Genomic DNA, 25,551 nt, shown 5'->3' with positions numbered 1-25,551 from the left:
TCAAGAGCAAATACAGCCAAATGCAGATTATGCGGTTTTTTTGAAGCTAATACCACTTAATTGGTTTAACCGCTATTTCTTTTTTACTATTATATCAACTTTCTGAGCTCAAATTTACCATGTTTAATTATTTCAAAGAATTGAGTGGAGCTTACTCAAAAGTCAAGGTTCAAAAAATTCAAGCAAGCCCCACACAAATGAAATAAGCACTGCTCACTTAATTTTATGACTTGAATGGATATTTCAGTAAATGGAACTTGATTTCAGCTGTCCTGACTACTGGAATTTTTTTAGTACACTGTAATCAAATCATTTTGTCAGGATGGCGGTTATGATTTACAGTGTATTATTATTACTGCCATTATTGTTATTATTCTAGCACATGCTGGAACCTTATTGTTCTCTTTCTTTCTTCAGAAACTGCAAGTACTAAAGTAACCATACTCGGCAGGTGGGCTGCTATGGCCTCTACTCTGGGAAAGTACCACACACGTATTGATAGCCAGATAGTGGTGTCATTATGCAAACAAGAGTTCCACATGTGCATCAAAGCAATCCTGTAATTGTTCAAATACATGTACCATTACACCCATAGAAATAACAGAACTGCCATTCAAAAAAGCAAGTAACAACTGGCGTGCTGTAAAGAGCAACAGAACAAAACAGAACAGCAGAGATCAGACAGAACTACAAACGGGTTACCAAGTCTGCCCAAGCCAGTAAGCCCTGTGTCTTTTAGACAAAAGAAGTCTCGTCTGGGCCAATACACCACACAATAAATTTCCACATAAAACACCTGCTTCAGAGACTTATTCTGTTATTCAATTATCTCTATAGCCTTAAGTTCAAAAGGTTTCTAATTAATTCCTTACTGGGCTGCAATATTTAAACCACAGCTTCAAAGGAGCGCTTTATTAGACCATGGGGGGTGTTGCTTGCGGTAGCATAGCCAGCAAAATCCATGGTAACCACAGGAGCATTCGTCTGGAACACGGGTTCCAAAGGAGACTTGGGGGGCCCCGAGTGGAGAGCATCACCAAATTCCAACCCCAGAGATCCCCTGTAGTTACGACACCTTCCAATGTACACTGCATCAGGCTGGAAAGGCAATAAAGACAGTGGCAACAAAGATAAGCTACCTGCAGCAAGGAGAAGTATGTGGACAATTCTTCCACTGTCCACTACAGAGCACCGCAGTTCAGCAAGCATTTCCACAGAGAGCCATCAAGCCTAACAGAGAATATGATCCAAGTGAAACAACCATTTCCTCTGTTCACAGTACTTTGTTCTCCGTATGACATGTATGCCCGTTCAGATAGTGCCAAGCATGACTCGGCCATATAAAATGAGCCATAATCTCATAACACTGAGAGATATCCACAACAGGAAGAGCAGCTCACAGGCTTTAGAAAAATCTGTCACTTTCAGCTGCACAGCAGTCACACCACATCAGTAAGTTGGTTTCCTGTGCATCAATTTTACGTCAAAGCTAAACATCATATATCTCAAACTTTGCTATATACAGTAACTATGATAGCACACTTCCCATTTAGATATTTAGCGTCCTCATTTAATGTCCTCTTAAGAGGATATTCTTTTCACAGCTGGTTATGGTGACTTTACAAACATATTCAGAAATTCACAAAAAAGGCCAATGCAGTAACAGCAGGACCATCTCCGCTGGCTTACCACAAGCCTCAGTGGTCTCTCCTGTGTTGTTTACCCTACAAAAATGACTGCCCTGAAATGACCTTTCTTGTATAGTCCGATAACAAAAACTGTGGACACCTCCAACTATGAGGAAAAGCTCCAAACTACTATCAGCCAGTTCCAAAAACAGTGTGACCTAAATTTGTGAATGTAGGAAAGAAAAGGAAATAGTCATGGACTTCATAAGAACACTGTCGCCCGTGAGGCCCCTTACCATCAGAGCAAAAAAAAAAATGGAAAGAGTTGGGGAGTTCAAATATCTGGCCACCATTTTAAACAACAAACTGGTCATTGCAGCCAATTGTCAGAGTGCATGACAAAAGTAAATCAAAATTGTTCTTTGTCCGCAAACTCAGGAAGTTCAGTGCCAGTCAGTCAGTACTGAAGGCATTTTGCACCTGTTCCTTTGAATCAGCACTGACGTTCAGCCTAAAAGCTTGGTTTGGCTCTCCAAATGACATCAGACAAACTAAGCTGGAGAGGATATCGTTACTGAGTAGAACGACGATATGGAGACAACAAAGAACAATGAAACAACTTTATGAGGAGGGCGCAGTCAAGAAAGGAGAAAGCATATTGGTCCTTCCCTCACATCCCTTAAATCATCCATTTGAAATCCTGCCACTGGAAGAAGACTTCATTTATTTTTTCTGATTTAGCACACCGTGAAATGTATATTAGCAAGTAATATATATATATATAAGTTCAATATAATTTATGTATGGAAGTTTTTTACTTGAATTTCCTTAATAGAATAGTTAAAGTAATGTAATTTAGGAACCTCTGAATGCAATTTCTGCAATTAGGCTATATTTCTTAATGTAATTTATGTACACTGTTTATTTAATTTCTTGTACACCAGTTACTGTACTTTGCTGGGTAAGTTCTCCCTATAAAGTTATTATATTCTATTCTAAATACATATAAATGACAAACTGGTTGACAACAAGTGACCTACTGATAAACAGGGATAGAACTTACATTTACAACTTACATTTACATACATGACACCACTGTGGGGTTGTTGATGCACTCAGAATTCAAGTTAAATAAGATTTACATTTGTACAAATAACTTAGTATTAGTCACTGGGCATGCAGCTCACTAAATAAATAAACCAGCTAAGTATATTTCATGTAATTGAAGAAAACTACAAAATTGCTTAGTGCCTACAGATTGCATGGCTGCCTCTCTCTGTCCTAGAGCTCAGGGGGGAAAACTGAAACAGTGGATTAATTAATCAGCCAGTTAAGGCTCTGCCATCCTCTGGAATGAATTACCCAGCTGGGTCTCAGATGAGACTGCACAGATGCTGTGCTCAGGCAGCCCAGCATGACTGCGCAGCCAGGGCAGACAGACAGGGACCAACAACCAGCCTGTCTCCTACCAACTCAGCTCCTTAGTGGCGTGTGAAGTTCCACCCCTAACAGAAGAAGATCACACAGCAAGGGGATATTAACCAACACACATTTTAAAACTCCTGAAGGCTGCACTAAAAAAATACAGGATTCATTTAGCGCCAGTGACCATTTTCTGGGACCCTCTTAACTGGCCTTTTCAGTGCTGGTCACTTATTGAGTTAGCAAGTGAGCATTTTATGGGGTAACTTTCTCCAATAATGGAATCCAGCCCTAAAAAATAAAGAAAACCTGAGTTGTACAAAGTAGTGGCCTGCAGTCTGATGGGTTGCTCTGCATGTGGGACAGCCGGCAGTATGGTGCGTCCCAAAGCGGTGCTCTATCTCTCCCCGTTAGCTCACCCCACGAGTTTGGGGCCTTGGCCTCTGCCCTTATCGCAGAGCTGGCAGGCTGGATGGTGACGTGTGCACCCTTGTCGCGGTCCCCTCTTCTTCACACTCCTCTTGCTACTCTCAAGGGCAATCTGCCCCCACTGAAAACCCACAATCCACCAAAATAACTGTCTGCTCCACCAACTGCCAAGACGCGAGTTGAAACGCAGGGAGTAGCTGTTGATAAGGGCGTCCAGACAGAAACTCTCCTGAAAGAGTAACTTTAACACACAGGCTTCCTTGGGGGGGACCTCCATAAGCAGGTTCTGTTTGGCAAATGCCAACACAAAGAAGGAAAATCCACCATTAAGGAGAAGAAAGCTTGTCCCATTCATAAGGTCCAGGTTACCCGAGTATGCAGGAACAGTATAACTCTTGAGGCACTACACTGTGGTGGGAAACCTCGTCTGGCCTGTTCCTCCCACTTCATTCTTCAGCTCAAAAAATAAAGAGCATTAGTTAAAATAGTAACAGCATTCGGTCTTTAAAACTAATTCCTCTTTTCATTACATGACGTACTTATTCTACACACCCTCACGTTCTGCAATGCACTTCTGCCAAGGCAGGAATGCAACCTTCGTCAACGCATCTCGATAAAGAAACGCAGCAAGAAAAACGTGGCAAACCGGACGACTGAACACGAAAGGGGAGGAAACCAATTCTCCCTTTGCTCTCGAGTCCACACAGCCACCGCACGTGAAATGGCATCATGAGAACTTCACGCATGACGCAGATTCCCACCAGCTCCAGTCCACTCGCACGCTGACAAGGGACACTGACCTCTCAGGAATGCATCTGCATCTGCCCAGAGGGGCACAAACACTAACATCTCTCAGACTTTCTCTTCATGTGCAGTGGCTCTATTTCCACCACAGGATAACCCCCATGCACATGCCACACAGACAACCTATGTCAATGATGCAGGACCTTCCCAGTTTGATGAAAACTGCTTTATGAAAGACTGTGACTTCAGCTGCTAATAACCAATAACACTGACTACTGTACATCCTGGTACAGCTTGGTTTCCCCTCAGGAGGGCAATGTTCCTTCTATCTGCCTAGATAGAAAAGATTCACTCTAACAATTCAACTTTGGCTACTATCAAGGGGTTCTTACCACTTACTAACAATTAGGGGTTTTCAGTGTGTGTTTTCATCCTCACAAGAGAAAGTTCTACACCTCACTCCCTACAACTCCAAGGGGTTACATTCTGTCATCGGTCCACAAACCAGTATTTTTTTATATCTCATTGTTTTCAATACTTTCTCATTAGTTCTGTGAAAATAAATAAAGTATTGTATCAAGAACATGAGCCTGCAGAAGGGAGCCCATCAATCCCTTTGGCACAGATAGAGAACTTTCTTTCTCTGTCCAAGACATAAACACATTCAAAGCATCTGGGAAAGACCTTCTATTCACACCTGGAGCCACAGGTAATTCTGCTCCATGCAAATATGGTGTGCATTTTATCATTTACTGAACGCTGTTCATAGTCATTGCCAAACCACCAAACATGAAGCAGGTATGTTCAAGGCAAATATGCTGCAAGGACCTCATAAAACCCATTAACCTCACACCAGTTAGTGCCTATGAATGGTAGGGTTCTCTCATACCATGTTCTTGTCAAAGCAATGATTAGTCAATTGAAAATATCAAATACTACCTCATCAAAAATAAAGGAAAAAATGTGAAAATACTCATCATTCCACATGAAGCTAGGTGATCCAAATATGCTGCAATGGTCAAAAACTTGATAACACAAGCTAAACAGCTATCAGCCTCACTCGAGGAGCAACACATAAAAGTAAATTCTTATGTGTTCTTAAAGAGGCAGTTCACCCCAAAATAAAATAAAGCTATATTTTCACTTGCCTGAGTGCTATCTATCCATCCTGATAGTTTTGCTGAGATTTGACATGTTTTCTAGATGTCTGCTGCAACTCACCCTCGTACAATGGACCTCAACAAGGCCAATGTTTCTGTTAATTGTTTAGTTTAACAATGTTGACACTGTGGCCCAGAATACTGTCATGCTTTGGCTGAGACTTTGCACAGAGACATTGATACAAACAGTTGGTGTACTTTGGTAGAAAGTAGTTTTCAAGGCACAATAAGGTCTGTAGATGCACAGAAATGTATGTAGGTGCACAACAAGGTCTGTAGATGTTTGTGAGTAACCATGCCATTATATCTGTAAAGAAATGTTTCTGTTCAATTTTTTTTGTTAATTTTTGGTGCTTTCAACACCAAAAACAGGCCCCTTTGACATTTGTTGTTTCACAGTGAGCTGCAGAGGATATCAAGAAAACTCATTAAAATCTCAGCAAAACTATGCAAATGAACAGACAACACTCAGGCAAGTGGAAATATAGTTTTATTTTAATTTTGGGTGAACTGCCCCTTTAAGGACACCACTTCCCAATACATTAAGAAAGTGGGAAGGATGTGTCAGCAGATGCTTTGAATTCACTAGTACCTTTTATTTATACCACATGGGGAAATTAAGTTGGGTAAAATAGCATGGATGGTGCTGACATAAAACACCATACAACACACAGACATCTAACAATCATACATAAAATCCAAGTGACATGTTAAGTGCTGTAGGCTTAAGGTAAAAGATTAAAAGAAAAAAAGGACTAAAAATAGCGTATAAAGTCATTTCCATAATTTTTGAAAACAAGCAATTTGCTAATCCAATGGTGGCCAAGAAGACGGCCAATAACTTCACTGACATCTGGTCGTTATTGGTAGTGCACTTTATATACAATATAAAACAACAACTGTGTACCAATTCATATTTTAAGTTATAGATGCTTGAGGAGAAATAGATTAAAGGTATCTCTCTCATTGACACGCACACACACTGTGACCTTTTTCATTCATGGGGAGGAGAGGGGGGCAGTCCTCACCTTATTGTCGGAAGGTTTAGCGGGTAATCCAAGGGCTGGATTCCCCTGATGCTGAGATTGAAGAGTAGTGTTGGTCTGCTGGGGTGAATGTGAATCCTCTGAGTCTTTCCCTCTGTGATAGACCACCCTGTCCGAGATGTTAATGCTCGACGCGCAGCCCATGCTTCAACGCCACTTTCAGAAATTTCTTTCAAGTGATTTGCTTTGGCCTTTCTGCCAATTTTTAACACCTACGTTTCACTCTTACGCCTTTCTTTTAATTTTAAGGCAAAACGCACTCTTTCTCTCGGTTCCCTCACGGAGACCATGAATAATATATTTTCCTTCCCTCCTAGCCCCCCAACCAGGAAATAGATTTCCTTTCTGACTTTCACATGAAGTAATTTATTTTTAATTTTCGCAAACGCGCGCTTCTCTTGCAAAAGCATTAATTCCGCAGTAGTCTTACTTTGATTATTTAATTCCATACGCTAATGACCTCTTCCGCTGGCTCGTCTCGTCGTTGCCTTACCGCATCATCGTGAAGGTGCAATTTTATTTTTGTATTTTTCTCTCTCCAAATTAAATCACCCACTCAACCCAGACAGTTGTTTTTATCCATTTGTCAAAGTCTGTTGCTTCTTTTCCCCCACTACAAATTATATCCGATCTTCCCTGCGATATCTTTTCAATTTAACGAGCTGGTGGACGCGTATTTAAAACACGGGGCACAAATCTGTTCTCCAGTTTGATCCACTTCACACTTGCACATCATCAACAGGCTAAAAGATATACAACGCATAGTAGCCTATCCTCTCTACACCCGCTTTCATATGAAGACTCTCTGCACACAACGAAATGCGCTTTAGTCCGATCAAACATTCCAACAAGCCAAAATGTAAATACAATTAGCCTAGGGAAAATAAGCTATCGTTCTTTTTGCAAAACCTCAATACAGACCATTATTAGTTCAGTGACGAAGTGTAATAATAATAAATTCGTTTAAAACGGATTACAATGTTTCAAAGGCCCACTGCTTTTTTCCTCTTAAAAAAGATGTAAAGGCTGTCAATTTGTCTGCGGTACCTCCTCTGGAGAATGAAATCGTATAAATCCACACACACAGCTCTCCGTTCTTAAGTTTCAGTTAGCAAAAAAGAAGCCTTTTCCTTTTTATGTCCAAACGTAAAGGCAAAAATAAGCCACATAATGCTGTTTTCTGTTAGTCTTTCTCTGCCTTTCCAGCGTTTGCCCTTCCAATTCTTCAGCACTGCTTGACAGCCGCAGATCCAATAAGAGTACCCGCAAGGATTGACCTCCAGCCTTTACTGACGTCAATGCAAATTAGCTCAACTGAGCGAATCAGTTGCATGAAGCTCACTGGTGGGCGGAACGTACTTTCAGAGGCAACTTTTAAAAAGATCTGCGTTATTAACAGGCGACTTTTTTCGCGTTCATAATGACGACGAGAACACGTTATTTTTGGTATGCGATTTTTAAAATATGGCACAAAAATGCAACAATATAGCGATAATGATATTCCATCCGTGGTTCCATTTATGATTTACCAGCATTATTGGTTTCTACACCAAAAAAAAAACACCTGGCAAAAATGTTATTTATCATCCTGACCCGTAAATAATTTCCTTGCATGTTGAGATATGTGAGAGGTATTTAAACCACTCCAATATACATCCAAAATAGTAGCCTGCCATCTAGCTAATGTACAGGAACCACGATGTTGTTTAGAGCTACTCTTGCATAATTCCCGAGTGTTCGACTTTTGTGGCAAAATGCAATTGTTGCTCGTGCAATCATCAAAATAAAAAGGTATACGGTTAAGCTGACATCAATTCAGTTGTATAATAAACAGCAATATCTAGAGCGATGGTTTCATCGCCAGCCATTCAGCTAGCACAGGAGTAGGCTATCAGTTGTTTTAGAGCTGCTCTTATGCATAATTCCCAAGTGTTCCACTTTTGTGGGACACAGCGTAGTCATTCTGCAGTTGAATGTGATGTATTATGGTAAATTAATAAGGCCTCCTCTATGTTGAAGAAGCTGTCTCCCCAGGGGATGAAAAAAGTCATTCAAGACAGTTTGAGAAAATCCTGTATTAGATATATAACAATGACAACACTGAGAGTAATAAGGCTGAATATTGTAATATGCGTGCAAAGATTAAAAAAGAACCAAAGGGAGGCCAAAAGGCTCTTTGAAAGGTAAATTGACCAAGATGCAAAAACTAATCCTAAATGTATCTTTCAATACTGTAGTAGGAAACAGAATGTCAAAGAGGATATCAAGGTGCATCAGGAATGAAGAAGGAGCATTGCTTTCTAAGAACAAAGATATTGCTGATGCCTTAAATAGTTATTTTATTGAGAGTTTTAATAGAGAAGAGGTTAATAATAGACTGGAAGGCATATTCAGTACTCAGAATGTCTTATCAGATAATGAAATAGAGAATAAAAAAGTACAGGATAAATTACTTAAACTAAAGACAAATAAGGCAGCAGGCCCTGCGACATATACCCAAGAGTACTCAAACAGTTAAATATGATCATCTTTAAACCACTGGCAGGTATTTTTAGACAGTCCTTAGAAATTGGAGAAATAACTGAGGACTGGAAGTGAGGTAATATAGTACCAATATAATACCAATTTAGAAGAAAAGGGACCATATTACATTTTAACTTGCATCTGTAAAATACTGGAATCTACCATTAGAGACAAGTTGTAAGTATTTCTTGAAAATAGCAACATCCTAAGGGATAGCCAGCATGGTTTTCTCAGGGAATGTCATGCCTGACAAACCTTCTGGTATTCTTTGAAGAAGCTACCAAGTGTTTTGATTATAAGAAGTATTATGATGTTACATAAGTATTATGATTTACAAAAGGCCAAAATTTGATAAGGTACCACATGAGAGACTTGTTAGTAAAATGAAGACACTATAAATTAGAGGACGTATTTCAGAGCGGATTCGGAACTGGCTACAGGGTAGAACACAAAGAGTAGTAGTAGGAGGGATATTATCTGAGCAGGGAACTGTTGGAAGTGGAGTCCCACAAGGATCGGTGCTGTGACCACTGCTCTTCCTCATATGATGATACAAAACTGGGAGGCCCAGTTAATAGTTTGGAGTCACCTAAAGTAATCCAAGATTTTAATAAAATCCAAAAGTGGGTGGAAACCTGGCAAATGAAATTTAATATAGCCAAATGTACAGTTCTGCATGTGGGAAATAAAAACATTAGGCAGGATTACTTTATGGGAGGAACAAAATTGGAATGTGCGCAATTTGAAAAAGACTTGGGAGTAATAGTTGATCAACCTCTTCAAGCTTAGTAAAAGGAGACTCAGGGGTGATTGGATTAAGACTTTTAAATTCATAAAGGGGATCAACAAAAACTTCAGATTTAGTTCTTTTCCTTCCTTCCTTCTGACAAACACACATTTCCTCATTGTAATTATATATTAACTACAAGCTTTTTACACCCCCTCCCTGTCTACGACCCCTCCCCCAATGCTGTCACACCACCATTCATAACCATACTCTATATTCATGACACCGTATGAATCAGTATGTCCAAACACATGTATGCACACACACTTTGTAAACTTGATAGTCAGACTCAGCCAAGATGTAGCTTATCTTGTGTGGCCCAGGAGTATGTCTGCTGCTCTAAACAATACATATGATCATCTAGCAATGAGCAAATGATGAGTAGTGAAGTTGAATAAAATTTAACAATTCTGTCAGAAACACAGCAGCTGATAACACAATGTCACAATAATTTTGGGGCAGGGTGTCACTTGTGTCTGTTTATGTTTATACAAGGGCAGGCTGTCAAATGTGACGACTTACCCCAAAATCATTGGAAAATTTGCCCCAAACTGCCCAAATGTTGGCTAAATCCCAAAATCATTTAGCATAGGATTACAAATGAAGTATCAAAAGACACATTGTTCTCTCCTTTACCGAGTAAAAAAAAAAAAATTTCCATACACAACAAAGTGTTTTACATACAAGTGCACAGTGCTATTGTTTTTTTGGTTTTTTTTTTATTAAAAAAAAAAAATTATTTCATTTTTACTTTAAAGGGTGAAAAAGTATAAAAATGCGTGCACCAGATTATTATGTCCTTGACCTCATGGCCACACATACCATTACATTTTTTAGGTAGCACCCTCTGGTGTTGGAGTCAAAAGTGGTGTAATAACTTACCCATGTGACAACATGCTCTGGTCTCCCCTACTGTACTACTGTATATATTTTTTATCTTAAATCTTTTTTTTCTTTCTTTTTTGGCAGCTCCTCTCGCCTTTTATTTGAAAGCCAGTATTAGCAACTGTGTTAATAATGCAACGTGCCTGGAAAGTTTTCCTGTGACTTTGAGAGCACTTCCATCCTTCCAGTCTTTGATTAGCCTCCAGTGTTTTATTTTCATGTAGAAGTGTGGCAAATCTTTCAGCAGGTGGAGACAAAGGGAAAGGCAGAAATAAGACTTTTGTTTGATAAAAGGAAACCCTGCCATTTGGCACAGTGAGTCCGTGTTTGACAAAGACATGCATTTTTTTTTATTTGCAATCAAACAATGTGGTTAAAGTGCACATTCTCAGCTTTTATTTAAAGGCATACAATACAGGATTTTTAAAATATTCTAAAATAAGTATGCTAAGGCATATCCATTATGAGACTTCTTTGGTAGTAAACACAGGCAAAACAATCCTGCATAGTATGCATTTAAGGACAGTTTTATACATTTCCGTTTCACCATACAGAAATTACTCATAAAGCACTTTTATTTTATAAATAGCCCCCCCCCCCCCCCTTCATAATGTTTGGGACAAATGGTGTCACAGGTGTTTCTGATTAGTTAGGTGTGTTCAATATCTTCCTTGCAGGTAAAAGATCTCTATCAGTATCTAGTTTTGATTCTTGCCTTTGGAGTCTGTTATAGGCATTTGTCAGCATGAGGGTCAGTTGTGCCAATGAAAGCCATTATGAGGGTGAGAAATAATAAGCAGTCAGATAAGCGAAACCTTAGGCTAACCTAACTGTTTGGAACATCATTAAGAAAGAGAGCACTGGTGAGCTCAGAAATCACAAAGAGCCTGCACTTCAACCTCATATTCATTGTTTTACTTCAAATCAAATGTTTTGAAGTACAGAGCCAAAACTACAAAAAATTATGTCACTTTCCAAATACTTATGGACTGCATATATCAGTAGTTTATCTGATTTCAGTACTGGCATACTTCTAATTGTCCCGCGCCGTCTTACTGTCCTGCTCCATTGCGTAGGACATGCAGGACAATGCAGCGATATGACTATCAATATGTGAGAAATTATGCGATAACGTGTATGCATTGCCGTTCCGTGTAGCGCAACCGCCCAATCGTGGTCTAGTTCTGGTGGGGCGTAGTTAGTCGTAAAAAAAACACGCAGCTGTTCCCCGGATCGCGAGAGAGTAGTAAGATGGTGGGGGCATGACAAGACACATCATGAAAGCCAGTGGAGACTGAGTCATCAAATTTACTCAGATTGTAGTCCGTCAGGGCACACACACCATTCACACACACTCCTATGGGCAATTTAGAGTATCGAATTAGCCTACCTGCATGTTTTTGGACTGTGAGAGGAAACCGGAGTAACCAGATGAAAGAACATGCATGCTTATTTAAAACCGCCCTAGTGTCAGAAGCCTACGCACTTTCACACAATTAATTCTATAGAATATTATTCATATTATTTTGCCAATATATAAATTAATAATAAGTTATTTCAAGATATTTACTTGTTTAATCTGTCAGAAAAAAAATCTCCCTTTTGACAATAATGGAGAAAATATAATAAGATTGCATACAATGTTGCTGTTCGCGTGGACCAAAAACCCAGAAAGTTGCCTCTCTGGGCTATCCCTCTGGCATTCAGATAAGACAACCCTTGAGGGTCGGTACTATGATCGTATACCCCAACGCTCCGCCTTCGGAGCAAGTGGCTGTTTAAGCCGCTGCATCGAGAGGCATTCGACATACTTAGTGGAAATGCTTCGTTAGTTCTGTTTTTAAGTGTATCTTGCCGTTCATTCAGACATTTGCTTGTGGATATGTACATTCTATCTATAGTTTTAGCCAGTGTGGCTATTTTCCCACTGGTTTTAAAAATATTTTGTCCTTACTTTTGGGATGATTTGTTCTATCTGATGAACTTGGTACGGATTTTGGTTACGTTTGGCAAGCGGAGGAGGAGAAAACCACTATTCCTCGTTTTGGATAGATATTTTGAACAAACTTCGAATCATCCAGATAGAGCTTTCATTGTGTTTGAGGACAAATCATACTCCTACCGAGATGTAGACAAAAAAAGCAACAAAATCGCCAATGCTTTACTGAAGTACACCGAATTAAAGGAGGGGGACACGGTGGCGCTTTACATGGGAAATGAACCCACTTTTATTTTTACCTGGCTGGCGTTGGCTAAACTGGGCTGCCCCGTAGCTCTGCTCAACACCAACATTAAGTCGAAGTCTCTTCTACACTGTTTTAGTTGTTGTGGAGCAAAACTGCTCATAGCAGCCGCAGGTACGTCACTTCGCCGCCGCTTTGCTCTTCGCAATGTGCGAGGAATCGTAATAGAGCTGAAAGCACGGTAGTCTATTGACTGTGAATGTGATTATCCTAACAAGTTACTTGGAACAAGGCCGTGTTATGATATTTATTTGGTAAGTTATGTATGCCTATATCTTCCTTACATAACTCACCCATGTGCTTCCTTTCTAAGTCACACGTGTAAAGTTACACATCTTCCTCCGGCGTAGGTCCGCTTTGTTTTCTACTAATACATTTTCGAGACAAAATGCGCTGTAGAACAATAACTATAAAGATCTCGGAAGAGCAATTTAGGACGGGGTGGGGGAATGTAACCTTGGAGGGGGAGGGCGGGGGTTGGGGGGGGATACAACGTGTTATTATGAAATGTATGCCAGTGTATTTATTTATTTAGATATATAATACACATACACAATATAATTACACATTTGTTTATTTAATTATTTAATTTGGGCACATTTAGTCATTCATAGGGGCGATAGCTGCGACCTTTACAATACTATTCCTCAGTTGCTGCCATAGTAACCCAGATATATATATATATTTTTTTTTTTTTTTTTTTTTTTAAACGGCGAACCGCGACTTCTGATTTTTTCAAGAAACTTCGGAAAAAACAAGTCGTGTAGTCTATTATAAACGGGCCAGCCAACACTGCAGTGTAGCTAGTCAGAAGTGTAGCCTACGGTCGTGTCTGTGGTCGTTACCACTGAACTCTATGATATGGTTGTAACGACGCAGAAGTGGAACGGAACTGAGGCGCGCGTTACTCGTCTGTGCCATGTAGGATCATGTCTAGATGTCGGCCTAAGAAGGAATAAACATTACAGGTATTTTTAGCAGACGCTTACACAACTTTTCTACATAGCATTTACATTGTAGCCAATTATACAGCTGGATATATACTGAAGCAATGCAGGTTAAGTACTTTGCGCAAGTGTACAACGGCAGTGTCCTACTGGCGAATCAAACCTGTGACCTTTAGATTACAAGACCAACTCATTATACTACACTGCACTACAAATCTGGTTTTATTTGTTACCAGAGTTGGGTTTTTTATCTTTAGATGGGCCTGGCTAAAAAGGGGTAAAGTTATTAGCTGTTGTTATTATATAAAGTTATTAAAATACATGTTACCGATATCCCTTTTTACCGTCAAGCAAAACTGTCGTTGGTAGTTGGACTTGGACCGTTGTTATGCAAGAAATAGGATATAACTAACTGTTTTATATATCCTCTCAAACACATTCATTATGTTTTTATGCGAACATTCACGTTTACGTGGGAGCTGCGTTTGAGTTTGTTGCGATTCAGGTCACCAATTTTTCCTTTTCACATAAAAATACCACTGGCTCTGGTTCGATAAAATATACAAAGAATATGTTTTTGTCCTGTTCACAGTTTACTTTCAGATAAATTGTATATGCTGGCAAATTAACAGACGGTAGCATCTAATCCTCCACCTTGGCACAATGTAGACATCCGTCAATGTTGACCTCTTAAAAACATAAACGCAGAACTTGAACAGGACTACAAGCCATATAGCTTAACCTACATCATGTCACCAAGGTATTTGTCACATGCAGTTTCTGTATTACAAAAATATGACAATGGAATTGTAACAGTGGTGCAGGCTCAACAAGCAAACATACCCATTTGATTGGCAAGACATTGATTTTCTTGCATGAAAAAATATGGAGATGTTATTAAGCACTGATTCACCATTCAAGAAAGACTCCAGAAGTGAGTAAGCAAATCTAGATCCTGCCTGTACCAGCTGTAGCTGGGAGCCATGTAGGGCAATGCACAAAAGACCAAGTGAGACCTCTGGTCAAGATGCATGACAGGGAATCGGTTAAGGATCTTGATGTGACTCTGGATTACTAGCTAAGATTGTAACTGAGTGCTGCATGCTTGCTTTTCAACCTGCTTAAATGAACACAGGCCACATCTGAACACCCTTCATTGGCATACCAATGGTATTCCCCCATCTTATCTTCAGACACCATACCCTTCAACCCAACCTCTCCATTGAGCATCTTCTCGCCAGCTGGCTGTCCCATGTCTCTTGCTTTTGACTCCTCATTGCAGAATTATCTTTTCCATTCAGCCAGGAAGGAAGATTCACTGGCTGTCTTACACTAGCATCTAAAAACTGACCTTATCAGGCTACACCACAGTGTTTCTGTTAAAGTGCAACCACTGTAGGCTTTAAATGACATACATGCACACATTGGGTCATCAGTGGTTTATTTACAGCAGGTGCAATTCTAGTACCCGGGCTCAAGAGCAGAATGATAATAATGCGGACGTCACAAAAAATCATAAATAAACAAAAGTAAACAGGTTGTACAAAACAAACAAACAGGCTGTACATAACAACAACAAAAAAATGTGTTAGGATATTCCATGCAATGGTTCTCCTTGGCGGTACCCAACCCAACTAGTTCATCCCTGAAGACCAACCAACCAAATATTTGATCAGCAAGACTAGTACTTGTTGTAAATTTTTTTGATAATCTTTAGCAGAGGTGTGAATAATTTTGGTGGGTTCTGTACCCGTGCTTTCAAAATGCAGCAAACATTGATTTCTGTGTTTCTTGTAAAATATTTTTCAATGTGAGGAAATACAGATTTGCCTGGCCTCTGTTGTTTCCTCAGAGCTGCAGGGTGCAGTGGCGGATGTGCTGCCCTCCCTGCGTGAGCAGGGCGTGGTCGTGTTCATAGTGTCCAGGGAGTGCAGCTCGAATGGCATGGAGAGCCTCTTAGACAAGGCAGAGGAGGCTGAGGACAGCCCCATATCACCGTCACGGAGGGAACACCTGACCTTCAAAAGCCCCGCCGTCTACATCTACACGTCCGGCACAACAGGTACAGGAGGACACCTTGTGTCCTTATAATGTCAAAATATACCACAAAATATTAAGTTATCTCATTATAACAAGAAAAAAATATTGTTAAAATGAGTCACTTAGCGAAAAAAAGTTTGCTTGCTATTGCAGCAATGTGCTGCTGTAAATGCTGTGCACAGTAACAGATTTACGGGAAAAATTTGACAACAAACTCAAGTTGACTCAAGAAAACACAGAAGTAATAATCAAGAAGTCACAACAGCCGCAATAATTTTAAGGAAGTTGAATTAGCTTAGAGTGCATTAGACCATTATGACGAGCTATTACAGAGGGAACATGTACAGAAAGGGCATGGGCTCAATAAAAAATAAGTTGCACATATATGTGGACGTGGACAGTAAAGCAGACACACTGATAACTGAACTCACCACCGAGGATGGCACACTTATGCTGTGCGCTCAACCCAATACTAGTCATTGTGTTTGCAGTCCTGATATACCACTGTCTCTTCCTGCTGGTGTAGGGCTGCCCAAAGCTGCTTTAATCAATCAGGACCGCCTCCTGGTTGCCATGGCGGTGCTGACGTCCAATGGGGTGACTCCAGGTGACATCATCTACATCAACCTTCCTCTGTACCACGCTGCTGGCCTCATCATCGGATTCATTGGCTCCATTGAAACGGGTGAAGTAAAGTTCTCTGGTCCCCTGCCATTTTGTCCTCAAGTGCAGCATGAAAATGTGCCAAGGAAGAACAATGATATTCTCTGTAGGCCTTTGGGAAGGAGCTAACAGTACAGTCACAGCAGGATGAATGGTGTATAATTTGCCTTTTTTATTTTTCCCTTTTTCTTCCTTTTTCTTTCGTTTGAATCACTAATTTTTCTTGGCAGTCTTGTTACCAATGTACGATGCACCCCCATTTAGGGAGCACTGCAGTCCACACTCTACTACAGGACAGAGCTAGCACTGATCAGAGGTGAGGTGTGGCTTATCACGCATGACAGCTGGTAACCTGTTTGTATAGGTAGCAGCTAAGGGTGCTTGTACACTGTACAGTGATTCCCAAATGAATCCTGCCAGACTTGGTCCCACCCTATTCCGTGGAAGGAAGCCAATTGTGGCCCATCTCTGTAGACTACCTGACTTTATCTTTTTACTTTGGTTTTGTTTAGCCAGGTAGGTCACCTGAGGACACAATTCTCAAGGAAGACCTGCAGAATCTAGGAGTTGTGCAAGAAATAGAGGGGATGACAAGGTGGCCAGATGTAAAGAGCCATTTTTTGTGGGAATTTGGCCTAGACGCTCGGGTTGACCCCTCTATTCTTCCAAAAACTTCCACGGTGTCTTTGACGACCAATGAGTTAGGACCTCAGTTTAATATCTCATCCAAAGGATGGCATCCTCTACAATACTGTACTGGGGCACTGGATATCAGTGTGGTCCAGAGGAAAGAGGTCCTCCCTGTCAGGCACGCCCTACAGCAGCTTATTTTTCACATGAGATCTGACTCCCATCAAAGTACTAACCGAGTCCACACCTCTGCACTCTGCAGCAGTTTGACCTGTGATGGGAACAGGGTGGCCTGGTTTCTGATGCAGCTGTATTCAGCTAGTGACCCAGCCAAGGCTCAATCCTGCAATGTCTCAGCAACCGAGCTAAGCCTGTGCTCATGGTGCCTGCTTTTACTGACTGAGCCACTTCCCTTCCTTCACAATGGTTTTGTGCCTTTACTGAGTTATTCCAAGTTAAGAAAGCAGGTGTTTTTACACAGCTGGACCGTATATGTACTTCCCTGTAAAGCTGTCTGCTCTGTACTTTCAGAGGAACAAATAAACATACTGCACCGACTGTAAGTGTAATTGATTGTAATTATGTCCTTAAACCTGTTCCTTCTGAGGGCAGATTAAGCCACTAATGTTCAGAGCCGGGGAACTCTTTCCCCTGTGTTTCATCTATCCCCGCCTCCTCTGGTGAATGCTAATGAATGAGCTCTTTGTGCATCTACTGGTGTTACTTATGAGTAAAATCTCAACAACAGGAGGCGACGGGGGGAAAAAAAGAAATGCAAAACACGGCCCTGCACATTTTTGAGAGAGAAAGAGAGAGGTTTCTTTTCCAAGTGGGGGAAAGTTCATTCCATTCGTGTACAGATTAGGCAGCAGTGGTCTCTGAAGGATTGCTGTTTAGAAGAGTTATAAGCCTTGAAAGTTACTGAAACCCAAACAGTCTGCTGCTTTTCTGTATTTGTTGTATTTGTTGTGGGGACAAAAAGTGTAAACATTTCATCCCTTTTAGCCAATTGCACTTTCATATAGTTATAATATTAAATGCATAAATGAATAATAGTTGGTTAATTGTTTTCTCACATCAGGTTCAACCATAGTTTTACGACGAAAATTTTCGGCCTCCCAGTTTTGGGAAGACTGCAGGAAGCACCAGGTGACAGTGATCCAGTACATCGGAGAGGTTCTGCGGTATTTGTGCAACACCCCCAAGGAAAGTCTCTTCCTTTGACCACAGGCTAAAAGACAGATCCTTATGTGACCTAGCTCACCAATCTTGATTTTTTCCTTAGAATTTTACATAGTGTACATCTGGAGAAGGGTTTAGGTGCATAACACATGCATCAGTATTTGGCATTGTTTCCATTAGTGTGCTAAACTAATGAGTCTATGTACTTGCAGGCAGCAGGTCTAAAATTTCAGCTAAAATGACCTCCTGTTAATCTATAACCAGGGTCTCCCAGCCACGTGGTCCATTTGGAATTTGAAACGGTTGTATTGACATCTTAGCTGATATTAATCTTACAGATAAGGGCACGGGTTCAAAAAGTTCACAAGTGCAGAGTTGTGGTAGTGTGACCTAAATTGAAAGTAATAGTAGTCACATTTCAGCATACTCTATACAGATGTTAAAGTATCAGCCAATATTCTGTACATTTTCAACTTCCAAAATAAACCACATGGCTGAACAACTTGTTGCATACTAAAGTGTCTGGAAGGTACTTTGGCATGCTATATCAGGCATGTTACTTGTGAATACATAGACTCCCACAATTTTCTGACACTGATGACAATGGTAAATGGACTGCATTTATATAGCGCTTTTATCCAAAGCGCTTTACAATTGATGTCTCGCATTCACCAGAGCAATTAGGGGGTAGGTGTCTTGCTCAGGGACACTTCGACGTTTCCAGGGCGGGGGATCGAACCGGCAACCCTCCGACTCCCAGACAAGCGCTCTTACCGCTTGAGCTATGTCGCCCCACAATGATACTAGCCATTAGTGAATGTACACTACGTGCCCAAAAGTATGTGGACACCTGACATAATTCTAATCCAAAATTATGGGCATTAATATGGAGTTGGTCCACCGTGTGCTGCTATAACAGCCTCTACTCTCCTAGTGTGGTCTGGCAATGATTGGGCGATGAGGCCTGGTTTGCAGTTGACTTTCCAATTGATCCAAAACATGTTGGATGGCAGCCTTTCCAGGGTGTATTCTTGCCTCTTGCCCAATGCACGCTGGGATAGGCTTCATTACATTACATTGCATTGCATTACAGGCATTTGGCAGACGCTCTTATCCAGAGTGACGTACAACAAAGTGTATAACCATAACCAGGAACAAGTGTGTCGACAACCCTAGAGAGAAGTACCGTTCCAAGTGCAGGGAACAACCGCATAGTTTAACTTGGATGATACTAGCCATTGGCTTCAGCACCCCCCGCGACCCTGCTGACCCCAGGATAAGTGGGTATAGATAATGGATACTGTTGGAAGGGGTTAAGGTCAGGGCTCTGCACAGGTCAGTCAAGTTACACAATGTGTAAAACCATCTTACACAATAGAAAACCATTTTTATATGGACCTTGCTGTGTGCCCGGGGGCGTTGTCAGGTCATGTCTAAAATGTGATTATATGCTGTAGCATTAAGATTTGCCTTCACTGGAACTAAGGGGCCTGGCCCAAACCATGAAAAACAGCCCCAGACCAAGGGGGGTCCAGATACCTGTGTGCATATAGTGTAGCTTATATTCACAGCAAAAATCTAATGGAATGTCTTTCTTTCTGAATGATGTCAATGTTAATTGGCCTGGGATATTTTGTCTGGTTTGAAAGTGTGTGCTTTTATGTAAGGGGTGTATTATATTGTATTATATTATATTATATTATATTATATTACACTACAAAATTCTCGCAATTAATATTTTCAGGAGTGTGGAGGCAGTTGAGCTGGACCAGGCATGGCTGAACCAAAAAAAACAAACAAAAAAACAAAACAAATTGCTGCTCAAACGTTCCCTAAAAAATGCAAGAATCATTGTCTCTCGTATTCTTTTTACTTCCTTTTGATTCCATCTCCATTTTCCAATGTTTGGAATTACTACAGTATGCCTTTACATGACTTCTGCCACCTGTAGTCACATAGGGAGCACTGCAGATGAAGGGGCACTCTACAAGCCACTCATCACACTGCCAGACAGCTTGCCCAAGTTAGGCTGATAGCAGACACACTTACATATTTATTTCCTTTCAACAGAGAGATAATGACAGAGATCACAAAGTGAGACTGGCTATTGGCAACGGTGTCCGGACAGATGTATGGAGAGAGTTCCTGAACAGATTTGGCAACATTGAAGTCAGAGAATTCTATGCTGCCACAGAGGGTAATGTGGGATTTGTGAACTACACAGGAAAAATTGGTGCCGTCGGACGTGTCAACTACTTCCACAGGGTAAGGTGTATCGAGCAAGTGGGAATTTGTTGAAAACTGTGGTTCCTGAATCCAGAAGGTTTATCATTTAACACGGTTTAATGTTAGTTACTCTGAATACAGAACACAATCATTAACTTATTTTGCTTTTTAATGGAAACAAACTTGAGTATGGGAAATCTTACTTGATGTGCTGCAGAAAATATTCCCCTACACACTGATTAAATATGATGCAGAGAGGGAGGAGCCAGTGAGAGACCACAGGGGGCTGTGCATTGAAGCTGCCAAAGGTCAGTCTGTCCACTTTTTTCAACTGAACTAGTTTAGCATAGCCTTTTTTGTCTGTATCCCTCTTTGACTTCAGATAAAGATCTGAGAGATACACTCACCAATACACTCACCCATTTTACTAAGTACACCTGTCAAGTACAGACTAGGACCCCATTTGCCTCCAGAATGGCTTGAACTCTTTGTGGCATGGATACAAGGTTCTGGAAACTTTCCTTAGGGATTTTGGTCCATGCTGACTCAATAGCATTGCGCAGTTTGTGCAGATTTTTTGGCCGCGCATTCATGCTGCAAACCTCCCGTTCCCCAGATGGACTCTATTACTGTAGATTGAGATTTGGGGACTGCAGTCCATTGGAGTAAACTCTGTCAAGTCACTGTCATGTTCATGGAACCAGCTTGAGATGATGTGTGCTGCATGACATGGTATATTATCCTGATGGAAGTATCCAATTGGAAAGGATAGACTTTGGCCATAAAGAGATGACCATAGTCAGCAGCAATGCTTAAGTATGATGTGGCATTCATTTGGTATTAATGGACCTATTGAGGGCTAAGACAACATTCCCCACACCATTACTCCACCACCAGCAGTATGCATCCATGACACAACGCTGGATGGATCCATAGATTTATGCTGTTTACACCAAATTCTGAGATTTGTCAGACTAATCAACGTTTTTCAAATCTTCAGTCGTCCAGTTTTGGTGATTACGTGCCCACTGTAGTGGATGGTGGGTGATGTGAGTTCCTCTTCATCACTGTAAAGCACTTTGAGCATTCGGAAAAGTGCTATATAAATGCAATGATTCATTCATTCACTGTAGCCTCATTTTATTGTTCTTAGCTGACAGGATTGGAACCCGGCATGGCCTTCTGCCACTGTAGCACATCTGCTTCAAGGTTCAAAGTGTTGTGCGTTCAGAGATGCCCTTTTGCACATCACAGTTGTAGAAAAGCCGTTATTTGAGCATCTGTGGTTTTTATGCTAATTTGAACAAGTCTGCCCATTCTCCTCATTAACAAGGTGTTTTTGGCCAAGGAATTGCCATTCACTGAATGATTTTTGTTTATCACACTGTAGCAAACTGAGTGCTACCGCTCATTTGAGAGATGAGAGAGAGACAAGTTCTTTTTCAGGACGCGACTGCGTCTTTTTATTTTCCGGCCGCCACGCGGCTTTCTGTTCGCAATACACAAGGTATAAGTTACAATTCATGGCTGACTGCCCGTCAGCTCTTCTTCCTCCTCCAGTTCTCCTCCTTCTCTCTCTGTCGAGCCGCTTTTAAACGTCCAGGCTCACTGTCGAGGTAATCAGCACATTGTCAATCAATCAAACAATTAACTATCCGTGCTGATTAATAAACCCCAACAGCCGTGGCGCAGAGTTCCGAGAGCCGCCCCGCCCACTCTCTCTCTGCAGCCAACGCAAAAACCACGCCCACCTTACCACACACACCATTTTCTGAAAACAGACTGTAGTACGTAAAATCCCAGGAGGGTTGCTGTTTCTGAGATGAACCACCACGTCTGGCACCAGCATGCATACCATGGTCAAAGTGGCTTAGATCAGGCATCTTGCCCATTCTGATGTTTGGCCACACAACAGCTAAACCTCTTCACCATGTCTGCATGCTTTATTTCAGCCACATAATCTACTATTCTGAGGGGCAGGCTGTTTGCTTTAACGAGCAGGTGTACCTAATAAAGTGACTGGGTAAGTGTACATGCCCAGACATGGTTTTTCCAACAGGTTTTTTTTTCTCCGTATTTCTTTTTTAAGGGGAGATAGGACTTTTGGTTTCCAGAATAACGAAGATTGCTCCTTTTGTTGGATATGCGGGAAATGATCAGCAGACAGAGAAGAAGAGGCTGCGTGATGTCTTTCAGAAAGGAGATCTGTACTTCAACAGCGGAGACCTGCTGAGGATAGACCACCAAAACTTCATTTATTTCCAGGACCGTGTCGGGGACACTTTCAGGTAGCCTACCTGGTACCCGAACAACCTCAGCCAATTGCAAGCATCTCAACAGGGATTTCACACTTGGCTTTAGACCAGAAGGAGGTGTAAGAGTATGATATGTAATTATAGCTGTAATCCATACATATTTGACCTGTGATGGGAACAGGGTGGCCTATTATAGTGTAATCCATATATATTTTAGATACAATATAAACATGACATATTGCCAGTCTAAAATATTTTTGTGTGGTGTCATTTTGAAGAAAAAAACTGCTGTCAATTCAAAATGTGGGGGTGGCCATTTTAGATGCAAACAAGGGCAAGTGAAGCAATGCTCCTCTCTGCAGATACCTGTTCAGGCCTGTTCTATTTGGCTTAAAGCATATCAGGTGACAACAACATGAGGCTGGAAAAAAGTGTTAAGTAAAATGGTGATAAGTAACTATCTTTAACGGCTCGTTAGCTCTGTTTTCAGGTTACATACAATATTTGTAAACTCTCCCTGATTAAGCTTTCAACTAATAAACTGTTCAGTGTGACTGCAGTATTATTATTATTACTGAAATATGCTTCCCTGTTTTCTGAAGCGCTGTGTCTTAAATTGCATTATGCAGGTGGAAAGGAGAGAACGTGGCAACCACAGAAGTGTCTGATGTTCTCGCTATGGCTGACTGTATCCAGGAGGCGAACGTGTACGGTGTCAAAGTGCCAGGTGAGACACCTGTATTTGTGGCAAGGAAAGGACAGTGTCCAAAACTCATTTTGTGTGGTCTGGTTAGGTCTTGTTCTGGTAGATTTATATGATACTGCAGTGTTTGTTCGCTTACATGGCAGTAAGAACTTTAAATACCGTACAACCCAATGTTGATACATTAATACAAAACATGTTTTCAGCCCAGGATCTGTAAAATGAATCCGTAGTTCTCAACCCTGGTTCTGGTTCTGGAGTATCCCTTGTATGCTGGTTTCCATTCAAATCAATCTTGTGTAAATTAGGTTGCTGAAAACATTCAAATTCCATGTTCCGATGACCAGGCGTCCATATTTTCAAAATTTAGTACTTTAATTTCATTTGTAGGTCTGTCATCTAAATCAAATAAAAATGTTTATTAGCCTTATTCCTATATTCAAAATAAATAATTTACCACAGCATTTGTTGTCTTATAGCTAGTTGAAAGTCCTTAAATACATTTGGAATATTCATTCTTTGTAACATGAATATCTGCTTCTAGCATAATGTAGCACTGCTGTTACCACTGCAATAAATCATGAGATTATAAACTGTTGAACTGTTGCACCCAAAATCTTAATAAAAACCTTTATCAGTACCTGTTATTCTTCTGTATTTAATTGAATTTGAATTATGGCCATTTTCCATGTTGTAGATATAGCAGTTTTTTTAAATCCAGCTTGTGTCTACTTTTGTTATGTGCCTTTAATGTAATATGTAATACTTTTATTTCTTCCATTTGATCATGACGGAGTTGAAGGAGAATGTTGCAGGAATGTGTTTCTATTTGACGTGTCTCCCCAGGGCATGAGGGGAGGATAGGTATGGCTGCTGTCACATTAAAAGCAGGGGCAGAGTTTGATCCCATTGGCGTCTTCAGCCAGGTCAGCGGCTACCTGCCTGCGTATGCCTGGCCACGTTTCTTACGGATCCAGGTAATAGTTCTTCCTCCCTCAGCACCACCTGAGTGGTTAAAAAACCTGGTCATGAGAAACCTGCAGGAGCAGGAATGGACTGTGACCAGAGGTGATTCAGTGCTTGTATGGATACAGTGTAGTTGGAAGTTTGGACAACAAAACGTAAGCAATAAAAATGTCTTCTAGCAAATACCCGTGTACTCTCCTTAATAATGTTTTGTTTCTTCCCCCAATGACCAATGTTAGGGTTTCTTGGAGATGACTGGGACATTCAAGCAGATGAAAGTTAAGCTGGTCGAAGAGGGATTCTGCCCAGCGGCTGTCTCTGACCCCCTCTACTTCCTGGATGAGAAAGAGAAGCGCTACGTACCAATGACCCAGCAGATTTACAATTCCATAGAGTCAAAGGTCATTAAGCTCTGATTTACTGTAATATAGTGCCCTCTCCATTGTACATTATTCTGAGGTACTATTGCCTTGTGTGAATAAGAAACAGTGTAACCTATTTTTAATATGGCAACACAGTCAATTTTTAATAGAATGATTGTAACATGTAGCAGGATACCTCAGGGATGTTAGATATTAGATGTTTTCATGAATCACATTAAATGTAACAAATATGACAATCATTTAATTCGTCTTTTGTGAAATATGAGTGGCATTTACTAAACTCTACTGGGTATTTCCTTCTTATTCTGTAGTCATACTGTAGCTGTGCTGCAAATAAACAAAACTGCAAATCTAACAGTATAAAAAGTTATATGGAGGAAAAGATTGTTATATTTTTTAATCATGTTCATTTTGGTGTTCTCCTAACATAAAGCAAAAGTTGCTGCCTGACATGTCTGAATTGTTTTATTAATGTGCAATATTTGTATGGTAGTTATGAAACATATCTATTAATATCAGGATATTAATTTCACAAACAATACCAATTTTTGAAATGTACATTTTTTTATTTAAAGTACTGGGGAGCAGTTCTCACATGATTGTGACAGTTTGTATTTGGGTGAAAGAAAATAAGAAAATATTGGTGAGAACATGATTATGTGGTCTTAAGTCAGTTTCACACTTGACTT

General features: G+C 40.6%; 2 protein-coding genes across 5 annotated transcripts in view; one reads left to right on the top strand and one right to left on the bottom strand.

Annotated features, from left to right (window-relative positions):
- The window catches only part of LOC118215268 (high affinity cAMP-specific and IBMX-insensitive 3',5'-cyclic phosphodiesterase 8A-like), a 37,011-nt gene extending 29,312 nt beyond the window's left edge, over positions 1 to 7,699 (bottom strand). For 2 of the 4 annotated variants that reach the window (XM_035395877.1, XM_035395878.1), the window contains exon 1: positions 6,412 to 7,699. In XM_035395877.1, coding sequence (XP_035251768.1) covers positions 6,412 to 6,573 — 162 coding nt within the window. In that variant the 5' untranslated portion in view covers positions 6,574 to 7,699. Of the gene's footprint in view, positions 1 to 1,139; positions 1,299 to 6,411 lie in introns of those variants that run through there. The other 2 variants (XM_035395880.1, XM_035395881.1) reach the window with 2 other exon arrangements.
- A 4,668-nt stretch (positions 7,700 to 12,367) lies between these two features.
- Positions 12,368 to 25,312, top strand: LOC118215696 (very long-chain acyl-CoA synthetase-like). The gene is made up of 10 exons (XM_035396648.1): positions 12,368 to 12,981; positions 15,667 to 15,876; positions 16,381 to 16,539; positions 18,229 to 18,353; positions 20,400 to 20,594; positions 20,773 to 20,863; positions 22,645 to 22,843; positions 23,440 to 23,537; positions 24,360 to 24,490; positions 24,719 to 25,312. Exons 1-10 carry the CDS (start codon positions 12,507 to 12,509, stop codon positions 24,893 to 24,895), a joined length of 1,860 nt encoding a protein of 619 aa, XP_035252539.1. The 5' UTR covers positions 12,368 to 12,506; the 3' UTR covers positions 24,896 to 25,312.
- Positions 25,313 to 25,551: the final 239 nt, after the last annotated feature.

Source organism: Anguilla anguilla, chromosome 16, assembly GCF_013347855.1.
Source record: "Anguilla anguilla isolate fAngAng1 chromosome 16, fAngAng1.pri, whole genome shotgun sequence".
Lineage (NCBI taxonomy): Eukaryota > Metazoa > Chordata > Actinopteri > Anguilliformes > Anguillidae > Anguilla > Anguilla anguilla.
The sequence above is the reverse complement of the archived record's forward strand: the minus strand, read 5'-3'. Positions and strand labels throughout refer to the sequence as shown.